The following is a 17427-nucleotide window of genomic DNA, read 5'->3' as shown; positions in this document are numbered from 1 at the left end:
ATAATATGTCTCAAATTTGTCGACTTAGAAAGTGGAATGCTGCTACATTTGATTATCCAAATTACTTTTTACCCACATACGATATGATGATGTCACGGAATAATGAATCCTATTTTACTCCAGGATGTGTCTTAGTGTACCGTTTCTGATCTAACCTATGAATATTCTTCAGAATTGTCAAATCTTTATAAATACTGTACATAAATTTCTTGTTGAAACTTCATTTCTTCTTTTTTACAATTAGTCTCACGTTCACTCACGTGCTCTCACGCGATTCCATAGTCGTTGTCTATGCATATCCTTTGTGACCTGATGGGTATCCATAACAAGTATTTATGTTTATGAGCTGTGTACGCCCTCCGGAGAAATCGTTGAACTTGTCTAATCTCAATGGTTATGATAAACGACCCAATCCTACCCATACTATCGCCAATTTCCCTACCACAACTTACGTTGAAAAAAGTATATCACATTCGCCATTTTGTTAGTAATTTTGTTTTGCAATACAGTAAATTTCTATTATCTACAAAAACCTCCAAAGTGACAAATTACACGAAAAGTAAATTCAGGAATCCGTACTTTAAATTCTGAATTTATTCAAAAGCATATCAGCTAGTAAAATTTGGACGCTTACTGGCACGCGCGGATTCGAGACAAAACTTCAAACTTAAGTCATGTTAGCATAACATTTGTTTAAACGTTTTCAAAACCATTCATTTATGCAGTTGTATGAAATATTATCAACGAAAAAGGCAAGATAACAAGAAAAGATAAAAATAGGAATCGACCAGAAAATGATGATTCATACAGCTCCATAACAATTTTTACTTGTATCACATTGTTGAATTATTTGACAAACGTTATTAGGGTACTTCTCAAGCTTACAGTACTTATGGTATTTATTCACAGCTTGAAGGTATCATCATGTGAGGTACGTAAAACAGTAGTTACTGGTCAAGTTTGGTACTGATTCCTCCTCCTCATCCGTCGTTCCCTCTGTCACACTATCTGGATTTCGTTGCTTTATAGTATGTTGTTAGAAACATGAGAACCCGCAACAGATAAAGATGTTTCTTCTAACAAGGGTCGATGGAAAAGACTGAGAAACGCTAGCCAAATTATCGTCTCTAATGAGGTGGATAAAATATATTTTATGTTTCTTTTAGTACGGAGATGAAAAAGAGGTATCATTGACCTGTCGTTTGGTGGACGATAGACTATTTGTTTACCAAGAGCACGTGTCCTTTCAAGATTTGACCATTTATGTGTTAAAACAGATAATTAAGGCTCTGCACGGGTCTTTGAAATACACGAGTACAGATTGATAGGTGAAACGAAATCTTCAACGTGTATATCACTTTTCTTTAAATAAATGACAAACACATATATTTTTCCTTGAGCAAACATTCAGTGGATATTTACAAATGCCACGTGTTTCGATACTTCTTATTCAAAATAACACGGAGGTGTTTGAAATTGGATTAGATTGTTTACAAGGCCTGGCCACGTGACCTGAAATTTGAATCGAATAAGCTCGACCCGATGTATTTTTCACAATGTTTTTTATTCTGATAAACAGAAGTTGCAAGTAAACCATATCATATGATAAGTATTGTGAATATGTACTAGTACAGTCCAGGTGGTGTGTTGTTTAATTACAGTACATGCTTTATATACAGAAGTGGGAAATTTGACATTAAAGAATAATGGAATAATTTTAACGCCAGAAGGATGCCTTTCTTTTGAAAATCCAGCTTAATACGCCATTAATGATTATCTTTCATGAGAAAATGTTCAAAGAGCATCGCAAAAGAATCAATTTATAGAATGTGGAATCTCAATGACAAGTACATGTGAACAATAGTACCTATCTGTATTGTTTGTCATTGTAACAAAAAGTAAGAATAAATTTCAAATAATTGCTGGGCGACACTGTGATATAGTAATCTCTTGAAAAAAGTTTTGTAGATAATTGTGATTGGTTCAACCCGTAGTTGAAGAAAATTGTGTCTTGAAACATTTGTAAATTAATATAATGTTTTGCTTGATATCCATGATCAGACAGAATAATTTTCAAAAATTTCAAATTTCAAAATATTGAATAATTTGATAAACTTCAAAGTGTGATATTAATACATGTTAATAATAAAAAAATAAATGATAATATGCACTAATAAAATAATTGAAATTCCAGTAACGTTTCATATCGTTATATCGTTTCAGACGATTATATTCAAAGTAGATACCAACATAGCTTGAGAATTCATCACAGATTATGATCGTTTGTTCCTAATTACACCGTTAATGTATCTACAGATCAGCATGATTATCCCTTTTATAGATCTAAAACACAATATATCTATTTCGAAGAGCTGGTTTATCAATTATCCTGATTTGAGATTGTGCCAGAGTGAAAGAGTATTAACATAACAAATAACCATACATATATTACAATGTTTACCTTTACATCTTTTCAAGAAACCCGAAAACGTTGCCAAATTATTTGTTTGTGAGCTTATAATGTTTTATAACATTTTCAGTAATTATTTTCCGTCATCGATATGAGAGTTATTATTACATGAAAAGGAAAAGAAAAGATGATCTGACAAAGGACTGAAAGGAGAGCTGACTTATCTCTCTCATTTCATAAGCTCTATCTCCGCATGAGCGAGCCTTTGATGCCAGTTTATTGTAAGATATTCCTTGGGCCTATGTAGCACCCAAAGCTAGTCCGGGTTATCAACACGTCCAATCCATCATTGCGGTATGCCTGTCATCGTGGGTTTCTCTCTTGCTTTATATCGCTTTCTTTATCTCCTCATCTCACGAAATGCGACCTGCAGATAGCATGCAATAATTTCCTATATAAAACGACATAAAGAGGCAATAGGCAAAACGAAGCTTTCCTTTACGAACCTTGAGCAATTTGAAACTTTGAGGAAACTTCTTAAGTACTCAGCACGCCATCATTATACATACTTACCGAGATCTTAGATAAAGATTAAGAGCTATCGAAAAAACAGTACATTTGAAGGTATTAAGAGAACCGCACGTGCACTATGGTTAGAGACCAAAAGCAAACCATAGTAACTGCTCCTTAGGTGACCTGATCGGCAAAATATCAAAACGTTTACACTTTGTTTGTCTCAACGTTCATGCAGCTGCAACATAAAGATCAAACGTTTTCTCAAAATTTTCTTCAAATTTCAAAGGTTTTACGTTTAAATACTGATTATGAACATCACAGGATTCCATCTAACGCATCACAAAGTCTATCTACGCTATCAGCCAATGAATGGACCTCCCGTCAGACACCTGGTATGCTGATCACGTGATATCTAACAATCCTCAATCTGTCCTTTTACATGTTTTACTATGATATTATAGTAAATTTTGAAATAGTTTAGTAGCCATTTTTACTACAAAAGAGCACGTCACCTCGGGCACAATGTACTCAGTGTGAATTATTCTGGTAATAATGCTAGATTTATCATCACAAACACTTTCAAATTCCCTGCATAATAGATTATTAGATAGATAACGTTAGGAATATTCTTTGATAATGAACACTCCAAAGTGGAGAGGAATTATTCCCTAACCACTGGAATTAAAATCGTTTTATTAAAGTTCACATACCATTATGTTAAAAAATTAAAAAGTTTTATATCTTTGTTGTTTACTGACCGATAAATACAACAAACTTATTCATGTCCTGGTTTTTACGCTGACATACGTGTCTTATCTCTATTCAATCTAGTTACGTACATTCCATTGTTTTTTACTTACAGGCAAAAAATAAAGACTTAAACAAGAAGACAAATATCCATGTCGAACCCGATCACTGATAGAATGTAACACAATTTTCATACGTTTATCAATAATTCACTGGAATGATATATAATTCTGACAAGGAAATCTGTCAGAAATCTGTTAGTTATACTTCGAAATACTGAAAACAAGACGAATAGTTTTAAAATTCCGTGATAATGATAGTGTCAGTGTCGTTCCAACATGCTTTTCAATCTGTTGTGTTGTTTGAAACCTGGGGCACTCGGTGTTTTATGTTTCATTCAGCTATAGCTGGTATATCTATCAGTTCCAAATAGGCAGGCAGAAACATGCTCCGAAATAAATGTTTCGAATAATGACAAGGAAATTTTCATGACGAAATTCTAAAATACGTTTGAAGTTTGACGTTAAAACACGCAATTACATAACATTCCTTCTGCGAAAAATGTTTCTGAAATACTATTAATCATAGCATGTTGCTAAATCATTTTGTTAGAATAACTTATTTTCCACAATAATCACATTTGTTAAATGTTAAAACTATAATACTGCTATTCCATGTTTCGTTCTATGAAAATATATAGTTGATACGGCAAAAAAATCAGCGGGTTTCATAAAATACGAAAGGATTTGAAAACGACAATGAAAAGAAGACACTATTTCCTTCGGAGGTAAATTGGTACATATTATTATTTTGTTCTGCAATGGTATTATGAGAAATTAAATGAAGTGCATAATGACTTATTTAAACAGAATGTCCGTTCACTAGCTTCCATCGAAAGCGAATATATGACAGAAGTTGAACAGACGACAGCTGCTCAAGAAAATAAAAAGTAGTGTAATATACGATACACGATATGTTGATGACGAATTCGCTCTCTAATAAAAGGAAAAACATATTTTGATACCATATGTTAAAATACACATCGAATGGCATATTATTTTCATATTTATTTTTGGTGCGATTTATTATATTTGATACCATTAATGGAAAACATATATGGGCCAAACCAATGAATTGCTGCAACTGGTTCTTTGTTGAAAAGATATGTGACCGGAGGTCTTCATCTCAATGAGTTGGTTCAATTGGACGTTTATTTTTGTCACCAGTATTTTGTATTAATACGTTATTTCAAAAATATATTTCTAGGCATTTTCAATTTGAAATAAATATAACATATGGCATGTGAAATCCAATCCCTTATGTGAAAGTGATTCTTGTTTATTTTAGACATAAAGCCTGATATGAGAGACATTTTTGTTTTGTTTTTTGTTTTTGCTGTCTAATCATTTAATTGGATAATCTGACTTTGTGGTCTATAGAAAGAAAAATAAATAATTTACACCATTTAAAACATGATTTTATTTTATAAATCGAAAAAATTAACAGTTCAAATAACTCTCAAGACAATGTGAAATAAAATAAGAACGTCATACGTTCTATGTACATGGTTTACTCACTCGAAGTCACCCGGTATCTTTATTTGGTATATTTGCGTGTAATTTGAAATCAATTTCAAAACTATTATAAAAAAACAAAGCCAATTAACTTTTGATTTAATACGGGACTTTGTTAAGGCATTTAACTACTTTAACAAAAGCACAAAGCAGCACATTATTTTTATTTTAGTACTTTAAATTGACCGTTTTCAAAACATCAGAGTTTTCTTTTGAGAAAAAACAATCCAGGCGATATTCAAATAGCTGCGACCATTTAAACCATGTACTGAAACAAAGCATGGACATTCGATATTCAAAACGTATCTAGATGAAAACACTTCTGTACTAACAAACACTTCAGTACGGAGAGAGACAAACATATAAAAATGATCATGTAGCACTTAAGATAATATTTACATATTGCATATGTATCATCATTTAAATATATTACAACAACATCAAACATGACAAAAATAGATTTTGAAGAGAAGGGTTACTTTGATATGTATAAGAAGACATCTTTGTGAAATGACAGTTTGGGTTAACTACTAGTATGAGTTTCATGATTAGATGGTTATGTATGCATTGATGCACATTTTAACAAAACGAAAAAACAAAATATTGACAATAAAATACATTAACTGTTAAGAAAAGATTAAGAAAAGTCTTTCAGGACATTATTGATTTTTTGTTTATTTTCATAAGTTTTTCTGTTTTTTCCCCAACTCGGACGGATTAAGAACATTTCTATTGCTAAGGACAACGAAGAAATTCACTGAACAATATCGAATGCTGCCTTGAAATCATTAATGATCGGGATTTATATGATGAATATCATCAATAGGATTAGTTCGGTACAAAAAGAAAAGTTACCTGGTAATTAGTTTATACAAAGAAAGAATAATTATTTGTTGATATCTGTTGATAACTTTTAATTATTTGAACGTTTTTTTTTACAAATAACCAAAATTGTAGAAAAACAGTTCATAGTTTTCTAACAAAGAACCGTAGTTTGCTTGCAATTAAATGTAGAAAGCAATTAATTGTTAGTAGTTACATGTAGAGAACCATGGCTTGCTTGATTTGATCAAAGAATCATTTGTAGATTTTCTTTGATTTTTGAAAATTGTTACATTTAGAACTATATAAAACATTGTTACCACTATTGACAATAGATTGAGTTAATTTGAAATGATTTTCAAAAGGTTTTTGATTAATGTTTTATGTATTTATTGAGCAATATTCAATTTGGAGCAGCATAAATACCACTTTATAATGAAACATTATATTTGAGTCTTTAATTGCACAGCATCACGAACGCAATACTGTCGTATCAAATCACTGCTTCTGTTTTACCATTTTTATATCACTTAAAGTGTCATATGAAGCAGTCGTGTCTGTTCGTTTGTAAGAACGTCCTCTTCGCCACCGAATCCCAACAACATAACATTTGGCACATAAGTTTGTCTATAGTCTGTGATAACACATCAAACGGTGACAATTTCAACAGAGGCGTGGACAACCGGCCACCTCTCTTGTTACCTCAGATCAGTGTCGAGTATGAATGTCTTTTGTCTTATAGGGGCCGCTCGCCCGGTGGCATGCCATTCAGCATATGTGAAGACCCTTGAGAACTTATGCTTTCCACAATGAGAGAGAGACAGTCAAGACTTGAAACTCCATTAGATGACTGTTGTTCATAACCTGAAAAGTACCATTATCATATAAGAACATCTTGTACAAGAAAAAAATCTGTATTTCACTATATCATTGATGTCGTATGGAACTAAAAGTACACTGACCTATTGCAGATAAACATCTGTCATAAAAATCAAATTTCAAACTTGTATTTAAAAACTGCAATAATATTAATTTTAAGTCGACAATGTTTAAGATTCATATGTAGCATTTTATACATTTCTTAATCATATGATCTGAAATAAAATCTGTTAGCCTTCATCCTGAGGACGACAGGCAAAGATCAAAGAGAGCCACACCGTCCATGGTAACTAGATAAGATATAAGTACGGACACACTGGAATAGGCACCTTTCATTTGTAAGTATCTGTTTCCGAATCTTCTTATATACACTCAGTATTACAAATATATGCCTCACACTTCAAGAGAATTAATGATATGTTTACAACACACCCCTCTGGTAATATCATGTTTGATGTGGAAAATGTCTTAATATTTCGCTCAATGGTCTCTAATAGCCTTGTCAAGTATGGAGGTGAATATTCATAAAACTACAAGCTTCATTAAATACGTATATCCATTAATTAGGAACATTGGATATGAAGGAACCGGGTAAGAACTAGTTTTATTTCGTATGTTTATAAATGATATTCACTACAGATCTGCATATCTTTATTACTGATGGATTTAGGTCGTGGCAGATAAAAAGATCTACCACATCAACAAATAAAGACTTATGACTGTGTACTTTTTATCGTTTAGTAGAATTTAGATAGATACTTAAGTAAACCTATTTGAAAATTTGCATCGATATTTTCCTTAATATTTTGACATGTGGAAATATTTAAAATACGTGTAAAACATTAGATAAAGCATTTCTAACAAAAACTGCCTCAAATATAGAGATTACAAGTTGTTGCAAAATGAATGGATACCATTGAACGATGACCGAGTATTTAGCACTTAGAACCCGCTGAAAAAAAATCCTCATCACTTTAGCAGTCTTAGATACATAAATTATATATATATATTCGAAATTCGTGATACGACCCTCTTCTCGTCTCACTCTATCGCTTTGTGCTACTTATAAAAATAGTCATTTATAGCTTTCTTCCAATAAACGGACTTACAAAAGAGGGTAATTGCCTTGGTAGAAGTAGGGTAGCATTATCGTTGATTTTAAGCCTTCCAATAACACTTGCACACAAGTCTCGATAGTGTTAACAAGATGAGCTATATACGGGTTAACTGCTTCAAACCTTACTGTGGGTGATATGTATGGAACTCCTTATGATCTTGGTATTCCCATGAAAAAACATAACAATTTAGTTATAGTCATAACAACTCCGATGACTTTCCCACATCATCAAGACTCGTTTTCTGGGGCTCTCATAACGAAACCGTGTGAACTTTAATTTCCAAAACAACTATGGGACAAAGAACGAAATTGTACTCCAAATATTGTTTTAATTGAGAGAGCAAAGCGTGAGTGATAATATTTATATTTGTATTGTCTCATATATCTAAATAAACCGCAGTTTCTGCTTAAATAAGAACGTGAAAGCTAACAAAACTTAGAATGTTAAACTTACTTACCATTTGTGTGGGAATAACCATTGTGCTGTTCGCCAAGGTGATGCAGCTTTTCAGCGTAAAATTGTGGACTATTCACTGTCTGAAAGGCACAAACGAAATAAATATTTATCTTTCATTGTCTCAAGCGATATTTTCTTGTTGGCGTTGTACAATTAATTTTTTGTATTAAATCTTATGTTTATCAAGGTGAAATAGATTGATGGTATGGCTTCGTCGATAGAAAGATACTGGAGATATCATATTAGGTAATATTAAAATGGGAAAGTGTTAAAATATTGAAACCAAAATCCAAACATTATTATTTGTTCAGGTTAAAAAGTGCAAATCTAATTAGTAATCTATTTTTATCTTCATGTTTGTGAACACCCTGCCGAACAATGTAAAATATTTAAACATTTCAAGAACACACAGCAATCATCTCTTGGAAATATGGCATTGCTTCCATGTCTGAGAATGATGGAAACTACACGTGTCGACTTGACTTACGTTTGATGGCTATCTGATCAGTGCTATTTTATTCACATAGTGCAAGGCTGGGGAAATAATACCGATGTTCCTGTGGAGTCGTAAACCATTCAAAACAATACTAGGATGGGCGGGGTCACGGAATATATGAATTAGAGTTGGATGCACTGAAAATGTGATTCAATGATTTGAATATCAGACTCTATAACACTCCTTCAATACAGCATATTTTCTCAAAACATATTTTCCTTCGTCACAGCTTGTTTTTGAGATCTTAACTTATTTTCTCTTAATCTCGATGGTTTTGCACTTTATAATATGCATAGTTGATTAAACTGATATTAAAAATGCTGCACCTTTTTTTCATGTTAACAGGAATGCCGAAGTAAGGTATAGCATATCTATGTATTCAATGTCACTACCCCTCAAGGACGATTCCGTCTTAGGTACAGAAAAAAACGAAAGTATTTACAAAAAGTGGAGGCTTACAACATGAAATTCTTTTATCACTGTTTGTCATCATAGTCATTTGTTTTTATTGTTTACATAAATAATCTGTTAGAATATATCTTATTTACTTAAAAATTAAAAGGAGCTTTTGTTTGAAACCGATACGTATTTAATCAAGATCTTGCACATGTTTCAGCAAAGAGTTCTATTAGTGTCCAAGTAATGAAAACAAAGCACGATGATTATTTCAAAATTACTTTATCACAAACTTATGACAGGAAAATATTACATTAAACTAAAATGCATATAAAAATGCACAAGTACAGCATAATTTTGAGGATCAAATTACATAAGTTGAAAAGTATGGTTACAGAAAGCGGTAGATCGTGTTCGCAAAACCATTCTCCGAATAATGGCAGTTGTAAGCATTGCAATGATTATTTGTTTTCTAGAACTGCTTCTCAAGTTTAAACATTAAAATAGTTTCGATTTACTTTTCATTACAAACATATTTTGACTTTTGAGATGTTTTAAGATTTGTTTGCGTCGTGTATCGGCATGTGTTAGTTTCTCTGGAATCAGTTTGGGGTACGAAAGGGTGATATTTATTTCAAGTAATGAGAATAAATCTCTAGGGTACACACGCTTATATCCGGCATGGGGCAATCAAACGCTTATAGCTTTCAGATGTCAGAAACCTGCATATCAGTTGTAAGAACCGACTATATTCAATAAGCACTTCTAATGCCAAAGAACCCAGAGCGATTTAACATATGTCGGAAAAAACATGCTATATTTTTATACCATTTCGTTTTACTGTTTCGTGTTTACTGTATCCTCATACTTGCATTAGCATAGAAGTCCGTATTTCATTTATTTGATATTATTTCTTTCCAATTATCCTTGCTAAGTTGCTAATGATGTCTGTCAAGTTTGTTTATTGGAAATTCTCATCGTTAAAACACTGTTATGGGCAGTGAGTGTAACGTCCAACATTACACTAACTCCCTTTACATATGTAAAACTTACGTAGGTCGTAATTGATGTACGTATGTGCGAGTTCATTCTTGTATGTTTCTGCAGCTGGAGATAATTTTCATATCACTTTCATTCTTTTTACTTGTTATTGCAGTTTCATATTTTAACGAGTTTTTGTCGTTTTATTTTTATTTTTAATTTTTATTTTCAGTTTTGTTTAGATTTCACCTTTGTAAATTTGATATTTTGTGATGCAGTGGTATTTTAGCCCATATGCGACAAAACGTTTAAGTGTCAGTGATGCCCAGTCGTGTATAAACTGCTATTGGGGAAGATAAATTCGTGTTTATGTTGAGATGTATAATAAGTTTGTTTGCAAGGAACTATCTTGCATTATCATGTTAAAACTAAGTTACTAGTGTTGTGAAAATACAAGCATATAGCAGAAAAATGCAGAAACAGATTTTTGATGCAGCAGAAAACTCTGGTATGTACTTTTGAGTGTAAGTCTAGTGTTACTCAGAAATTGGAATCTTCGATTTTCCTTTCTTCCCTTTCCCCCGTGTTCTCCCTCCTGTAGGGGCGAGACCGCCTGTCATCACCTGGGTAAGCTGAGAGTCTCAATGAGGTACTAACGGCAATGGGACTCTGGCCGACCAGTAATTGTCAGTGAGGTGCTAAGTGGTGTGTATTAGGGTGATAATATAGTGTTGGTTTGGCCGTCTGTCAGTCCTAGTTACACATCACATATAACTAATCCTTAACGGTCAAACCCAACTATTTACAATCTAACCGCCGAATCGCTTACCCTTTATACTGGTTTTGGAAATGTATTGCTACCAGTACCAAATGACTAGTGATCGACACCATCAACTTTAGTGATACCAATGGTATACTTCAAATTATTAAGCAAAAATGTCCTGACGATATGTTAATAACAATTAAGAGTCCGTGCTTATTTTCTCTTTGATGATAAAAAAAGAACACACACACACACACACACACACACACACAAAAGAAAAAAAACAATATAACAAAACAAACAAACAAACTAAAAATTACACCCAATAATTGCACATCTTCAATCTAATGCTTAACGCAGCAAATTGTTATTTGTATTCCTAAGTTGAAATTTAAACTTTGATATGAAAATGTTCATTTATGTTTCTGATTTAAAACGTCGACACTAGAGAATGAAGTTGGGTATGCTTTGTGGTCCTCTAGTTGATTGGGAGTACTCACTAAATTCTGCGTCTCTACACTCTCATAGTGCTACCCCCTATACATCAGATACGGAGCCAAACACTGACTCCGATGGGTCCTTATCAGGTCTAAATCACCCCCAATCTCCATCCCATCTGATTAAATTGATATAAACAAAATTGATTCGGGACATATCATGACATACAAAGCAGAATTATACATGGTAGTGCCAGCTTTTGTCAACACACACACATTTCATAATTACATTTCTGGGCATGCGTTTACATTTTGAACATTATTTGAATCTTAAATTATCATTCTGTAATTAATTTATGGTCAGAGAGGTTTCAGATGGGAGCACACCCACTGGTATCCGTCCAAATACATCACAGTGTGCCAAAAGGTAGAAACATTGATATTTCATTTTCATTCGTGTTTCTAACCAATTTGCTTGTAAACATGATAATTTTGTAACCATGTATATCATTGATTACCAGCATGTTGTCACTTTCATTGTCATTATCACGAAAAATATTAATATTCAAAGTTTTTTCTTTAGAAAATCAAGAAAGTAAAATAAAAATGTTCAATATCAATTTGAGCGTGCTTGTGAATTATTTCTATTTTTTTAAATTAAGTTGATGTTTAAGTTGCTTACAATTACCAAAGTCTTAACGTTATGTTGCATATTATACACCATGTACTTGGAACGTCTGATCGTCCGAGTGTCAATATTTTTTTTCTTAGATTTAGGGCTTTAATTACACATCTGTATGAATCATTGTATGCATAAAAATATCACCTCTATGCCTGTCTAAGACTTAATATTAAGCACAAATGTATAAGGGACGAGGCAAACCTTTCACCATATGAAGCATTATTGATTAATAATGGGTGTTTTCTCATATATCGAAACAACCTCGATTTTTTCCATTTCAAAGATCAAACAAATATTTAATGAAAAAAGATAAAATGAAAGTCCAAAGAAACACCACAGACTTGAGGAAATATTTGAGGAATTACTTGCATTAAAAAGAATTTGATATTTTTGGCGCTTTCAATGAAAGTAATAATATTCTAACCACGCGGCATAAGTTAATGGAATTTCAGCTTTTCAGAATTTCTGTATAAAGTAAAGTTAACGTTTTTTCTAAAAATATTTTGATTGAAATGATGGTTTCCTGATATCTTGTTCATTTATTTTAACCTGCAACGCCGTTTCAACCAATTTGATGATCTTTTGTAATTACTTTTCAAATAGGTAGTTATCATAAAAAAACTATGAAAAAATCCTCGCTTAAATTATTGTTCAAATATTATTCAGACCAATCAGAAACTAAGAGAATTAGTTATGTCAACGTGTGTTAGAAATGGTCATTTGACATTTGCATAAAGGTTTATCCATTTCTTTACCTTTGGTAAACCGTTAAGAAAAATATATATATATGCAAGAAAGTAACGAAATGTGTACCGTAACCCTATGTTTAAAACTACATAAATACATAAATTTAGTGTAAAATGATTTTATTTGTAACACATTACCACTGGGTAAGTTAAGACAAAACTAATATTATTTAATTCTGTACTCCCTTCCAGCAGCAGGAGCATGTTGTGACACAAGCAAGACCTGGTATATGATATATATATACAGGAATCTTTACTTTGTGGTGTATCTAGAACACATTAAGTGTTAGACTGCAATCTGACAAACCCCATACATTCGTAGTGTCGACAGTTTTTGTACCATTTTTTCATTTTATACAGAAATAAATCAAAAGTAATTAAAAACAAATTTTTTTGCGAAACTCGAGAATGGAAAATCCATTAGAATGTGTATGGACGCCTCTATCCCCGAGGAACGTTTCTGGTCTCTGGTTTCCATCAACACCCAATGATACATAACGCCAGTCGAGTCTACACCAAAGCTTCTGACTGCGACAAATTTGTCACTTGTAAGGGTTGAGTATAGAAAAGCCACCAACATTATTTATATTGTGTTCTGATGCTTCCCCAGCGATAAAAACACGTAATACAGTATTATTTGGAAAAAGATACGGCCATCTCACCGACTTCGTTGTTAATAATGATCGTGTTCTTTCTAATATATAAAACAGGCCCAATTACCATAATTCCGGAAAGGTTATTTTCAAATCTTATAATATGCTTATTTTTTTCTCTTAAACATCTGAATTTTAACATACCGTGTAAATGACGGAGTAACTGGCATATCTTTTTCTTATTTTGACATTAAGTAGTTTGGTTAACAAATACCATCATTGCGTAATTACCTTCTTCTACCGGAAATGGATATTACCCACAAATCTATTCGGATCTGTAAATTATCATAAAAATCCAAACTGGAATTATGACATATCGGAGGATCTTGATATCAAGATATTAACGACTACATGTTTACCATTTATTTAACATAATTTACAATCCTCGGAATATTGCGTACAGATATAGCGTTCTGTTTATTAATCTGTTATCATATATCATACCGTGTATAATTTTATCTTTTTTAATTAAAGTGATTTTTAAAACATTTTAGAAATGACAAACAGTTATTTTTAAGATTTGGAGATAAGTTAAATAATTTCTTCTTGATAATAGCAAGAATCTGAGAGCTACAGAAATGAAGGGAACAAGCGTGTTTAAGTGTAATCTGACCCTATCCTAATGCTTTTTTAACCCGGCATACTTGACACTTTGCGATAGTACACCCCACAGGCATATTCCTCCATGATATGTAAGCTTAACACACAAACATAAATACGACTGTCATTCGTCAATCTCAGAATATTTATTGCTGTGTTAACATATGCAAAACTCCATTAAACTAATGTGCGATCCGTGTTAATTATCAACCAAACTATTTTTAGAGCTCGGAAATTCTTGACAATTTTGCAGCCTGTGACATAATTAAAATTTGAATGACTCTTTTTCGTTCTAGAATTTAATTTGCTAATCTTAGACACATATCATCTTGTCTTTATTAATATTTCATTGGGTTGTATAATTCAGTAATGTCTTTATGGCCAGTTATATTTTTTGAGAGAGATAATACTTTTGAACTTGAAGCGAATACAGATAAGTCGGGGCTAATTTTAGCACGATAAGCACATCCTCCACGAACGCAGAACGTTATGTAAATCGCTATATCATCTTGTTTATTTTTCTATAGACATATTTACAACAAGGATTATGAATAATTAGTCTAGTTATAGGAAATCATTTCCCTTAAAGAAACATGAATCAGAGTATTGGCAAGCATACGTGCACTCTAGAATCTATTGGATTCAAAATATTATAACACTGTTTGTTAGTGTAAAATATCTAGACAGTATTGAGATATTATATGCACTTGATCTGTTTTAGATATTTCAATAACTACACATTTAATGCTTATTAAAAATTAATGTAGGATAATACGGGCAGGGTTATAAGTAATTTTAAAGTTGACACGTATCAATATTTTGTTTGTAAGTTATATTTACAAAATGTGATGGTTAATTTGGTCGTGCGTAATGATGTACAGATGGCAGTGCGGTAGATAGCATATTACAATAACTCTTAAAATTAAAATATCAATGTCACTAAAACAGATACTTACCATATAGTCGGAACTGCCACTTGTGGACCCATTGTCATTACAATGGTCGTCCACTCTCGGCCCCACCGCCATTCTGTTCCCGTGTAGGAGATCCTCCAAACTCTCAATATATTCTATAGCGTTCCGTAAAATTTCCACTTTGGGCAGTCTTTGGTTTGGGTTTGGACATGTCCGTCTTTTCAGCGCTTCAAAGGCTTCGTTCACCTTTCGAAGTCGCCGACGTTCTCTCATGGTAGCGGCCTTTCGCCTATCTACAGTTACAGTTTTGCGTTTGCATGCTTTACATGCCCAAAGTAGACACCTCCTGTTTGGTCCATGGTACCCTGGTGCTAACACATGGGGTACGTGTTCGTCCCCCTCCTCGGGGGTGTGAGGGTTCATGTCATCGTCATCCTCCGACTTTGGGGAACCACACGTGGAACTATGCTTTTCACTTCCGTCCTCGGACGGTTCCTCTTTGATTGAGGTTCCGTCACTGTCCATATTGTCCATTCTGTCTTTCTTGTTGTCCTCTTTGATTGAGGACGTCATGAACTGCCGATCCTTGAGGGTTCGGCACCGGGTGCCCCCCGGGCGCTGGTCGGTGGGTGAAACTGTGGAAGGAGCGGTGGGTCCGTAGGTCCGGGGTGTGTTGGTTGGGCTGTGGTACTGATACAGGTCGGATGAGTATGGGCGCTCGTATCCAGGCGTTCTGTGATAAGGCTGGGCGGCGTGTCCGTAGTGATACGATTCCTGGCTGGAAGATCCCCCATGGGGATAGGAACTGAGGTCAGTCAAGTGCTGGCCCTCCGACACATCCACTGGACCAAGTGGGTTAGCCCCGTTGAATGTGTGAAGACTCGGTTCATACCGACAGCTTCGGTAATCTGCCATCATCATCATGATTCTAAAGTTGTGTATGTATTTTAGTATACAATGTGTTACCGCCTCGGATTCTCTAGACACTGATATTATTAAAACAGTCCCTCTTTCACTTACTCCTTATCGCGATTTGTCAACTCCCTGGTAGCTCTCAGTCAATACACGTGCGATAACCAGTCCACCTACTAGACAGGAAGGAATTTCTGGAGAAAATTAAACCAGATATCAAAACATCCCTTCGTCGCTACCTCACAAAAAACTTTGAAGTGTTGTGTATTTCTGTCTCAGTTTATATCATAAAAAGCTGAGCTAATCGTACATATGTCAACAGATAGTATTTTAAAGATTTGAAATCCGATAGGCAAATTAGAATGCACATGGCAATGTTTTCCAATTAATTAGCTCAAGCTTGTTCCCATTTCTGTCAGCACATGTCTAGTTGTAAAAGTCCTCAAACACACACGTAACATCGCTTTCTGTGGAGAACCTAACTCTCTAGGAGCTTTTAGGAAAATATCCCAAAACTTTACAACTTTTGCAATATTTATAATGGTGAGAAACCGTGTAAGCGATGTAGGTTGTCGTAAAACACCCTCCCCCATAATTAGGAGGCCCGTGGCCAATCAGAATCTAATACTGTTGCTGCTGCTGAGGCTATGATAGAACCCACCCCTTGAATTTGCATCCAACTGCTTTTCTCACATAAATGAATGATGAAGAGACTGGGGTCACGTTTGACGGGTCAACAGTAACTATAAAGTAAAAACATATGTGTGAGCGACTTACAGAGAGGAAAATCCGGCTTTTTCTTTTTGCCACTGATCTTCGTACTCTTTAGAGTTAAAAAAAATTCACTGTTACTCAAGTATCGTTCTTAATAATTACATTCGAAGAAACACAACTGATGTTTTTCTCCGTTTTCACTTGATATCTTTTTACTGGGAATTACATCACAGTAATTATCGAGGCCTCGAAACGTTCACCATTTAAGAGCGACACTTGTGCTTAATTGAGTATCTATGACCGGAAAATTAACTTAAACCACTTTTATCGATAGTCCGTTTCAAAAAGATTTCGGTAGGCATAAAAATGATGATAAAAATCTGCGTCGGTACTATTTTTTAACGTCAACATATTTTTGTATCTACATCTATATATAATATCTTCACATGGTCATGCAAAGCACGTGCAATGGGACGTGACCGTAAACAGGTTCGGACGAGTTTTATTAGACGTATCTGAATGATCATTTACACTCAATATGATTTGGGAGTGAAACCATTTAAGTGCGTGTTTAGAGTGACAGTATTACTTACAGAGGGTAAAATCATAAT

The 17427-nt window shown here is 33.7% G+C and overlaps 1 protein-coding gene across 1 annotated transcript; it reads right to left on the bottom strand.

The window, feature by feature from the left end:
- Positions 1–6805: 6805 nt before the first annotated feature.
- On the bottom strand, positions 6806–16114 carry LOC132549661 (myogenic factor 6-like). The gene is made up of 3 exons (XM_060213614.1): positions 15233–16114; positions 8524–8602; positions 6806–6933 (listed from the first exon to the last, which is right to left on the bottom strand). The coding sequence occupies exons 1-3, from the start codon at positions 16112–16114 to the stop codon at positions 6806–6808; spliced, it is 1089 nt and encodes a 362-aa protein (XP_060069597.1).
- Between the last annotated feature and the right edge of the window lie 1313 nt (positions 16115–17427).

This window comes from Ylistrum balloti, unplaced genomic scaffold, assembly GCF_031769215.1.
Source record: "Ylistrum balloti isolate Yb309-2 unplaced genomic scaffold, AGI_CSIRO_Ybal_v1 Utg370076, whole genome shotgun sequence".
Classification (NCBI taxonomy): domain Eukaryota; kingdom Metazoa; phylum Mollusca; class Bivalvia; order Pectinida; family Pectinidae; genus Ylistrum; species Ylistrum balloti.
Note: the sequence above shows the minus strand (reverse complement) of the source record. Positions and strands in the feature narration are given on the sequence as shown.

Excerpts from the sequence above, each read along its gene's own strand:
- LOC132549661 (XM_060213614.1), bottom strand. The coding sequence starts at position 16,114 with ATGATGATGATGGCAGATTACCGAAGCTGTCGGTATGAACCGAGTCTT. Across the intron at positions 8,603-15,232 it reads GTGGCAGTTCCGACTATATG|ACAGTGAATAGTCCACAATT; the intron begins GTAAGTATCTGT and ends TGTGCCTTTCAG. Across the intron at positions 6,934-8,523 it reads TGGTTATTCCCACACAAATG|GTTATGAACAACAGTCATCT; the intron begins GTAAGTAAGTTT and ends GGTACTTTTCAG.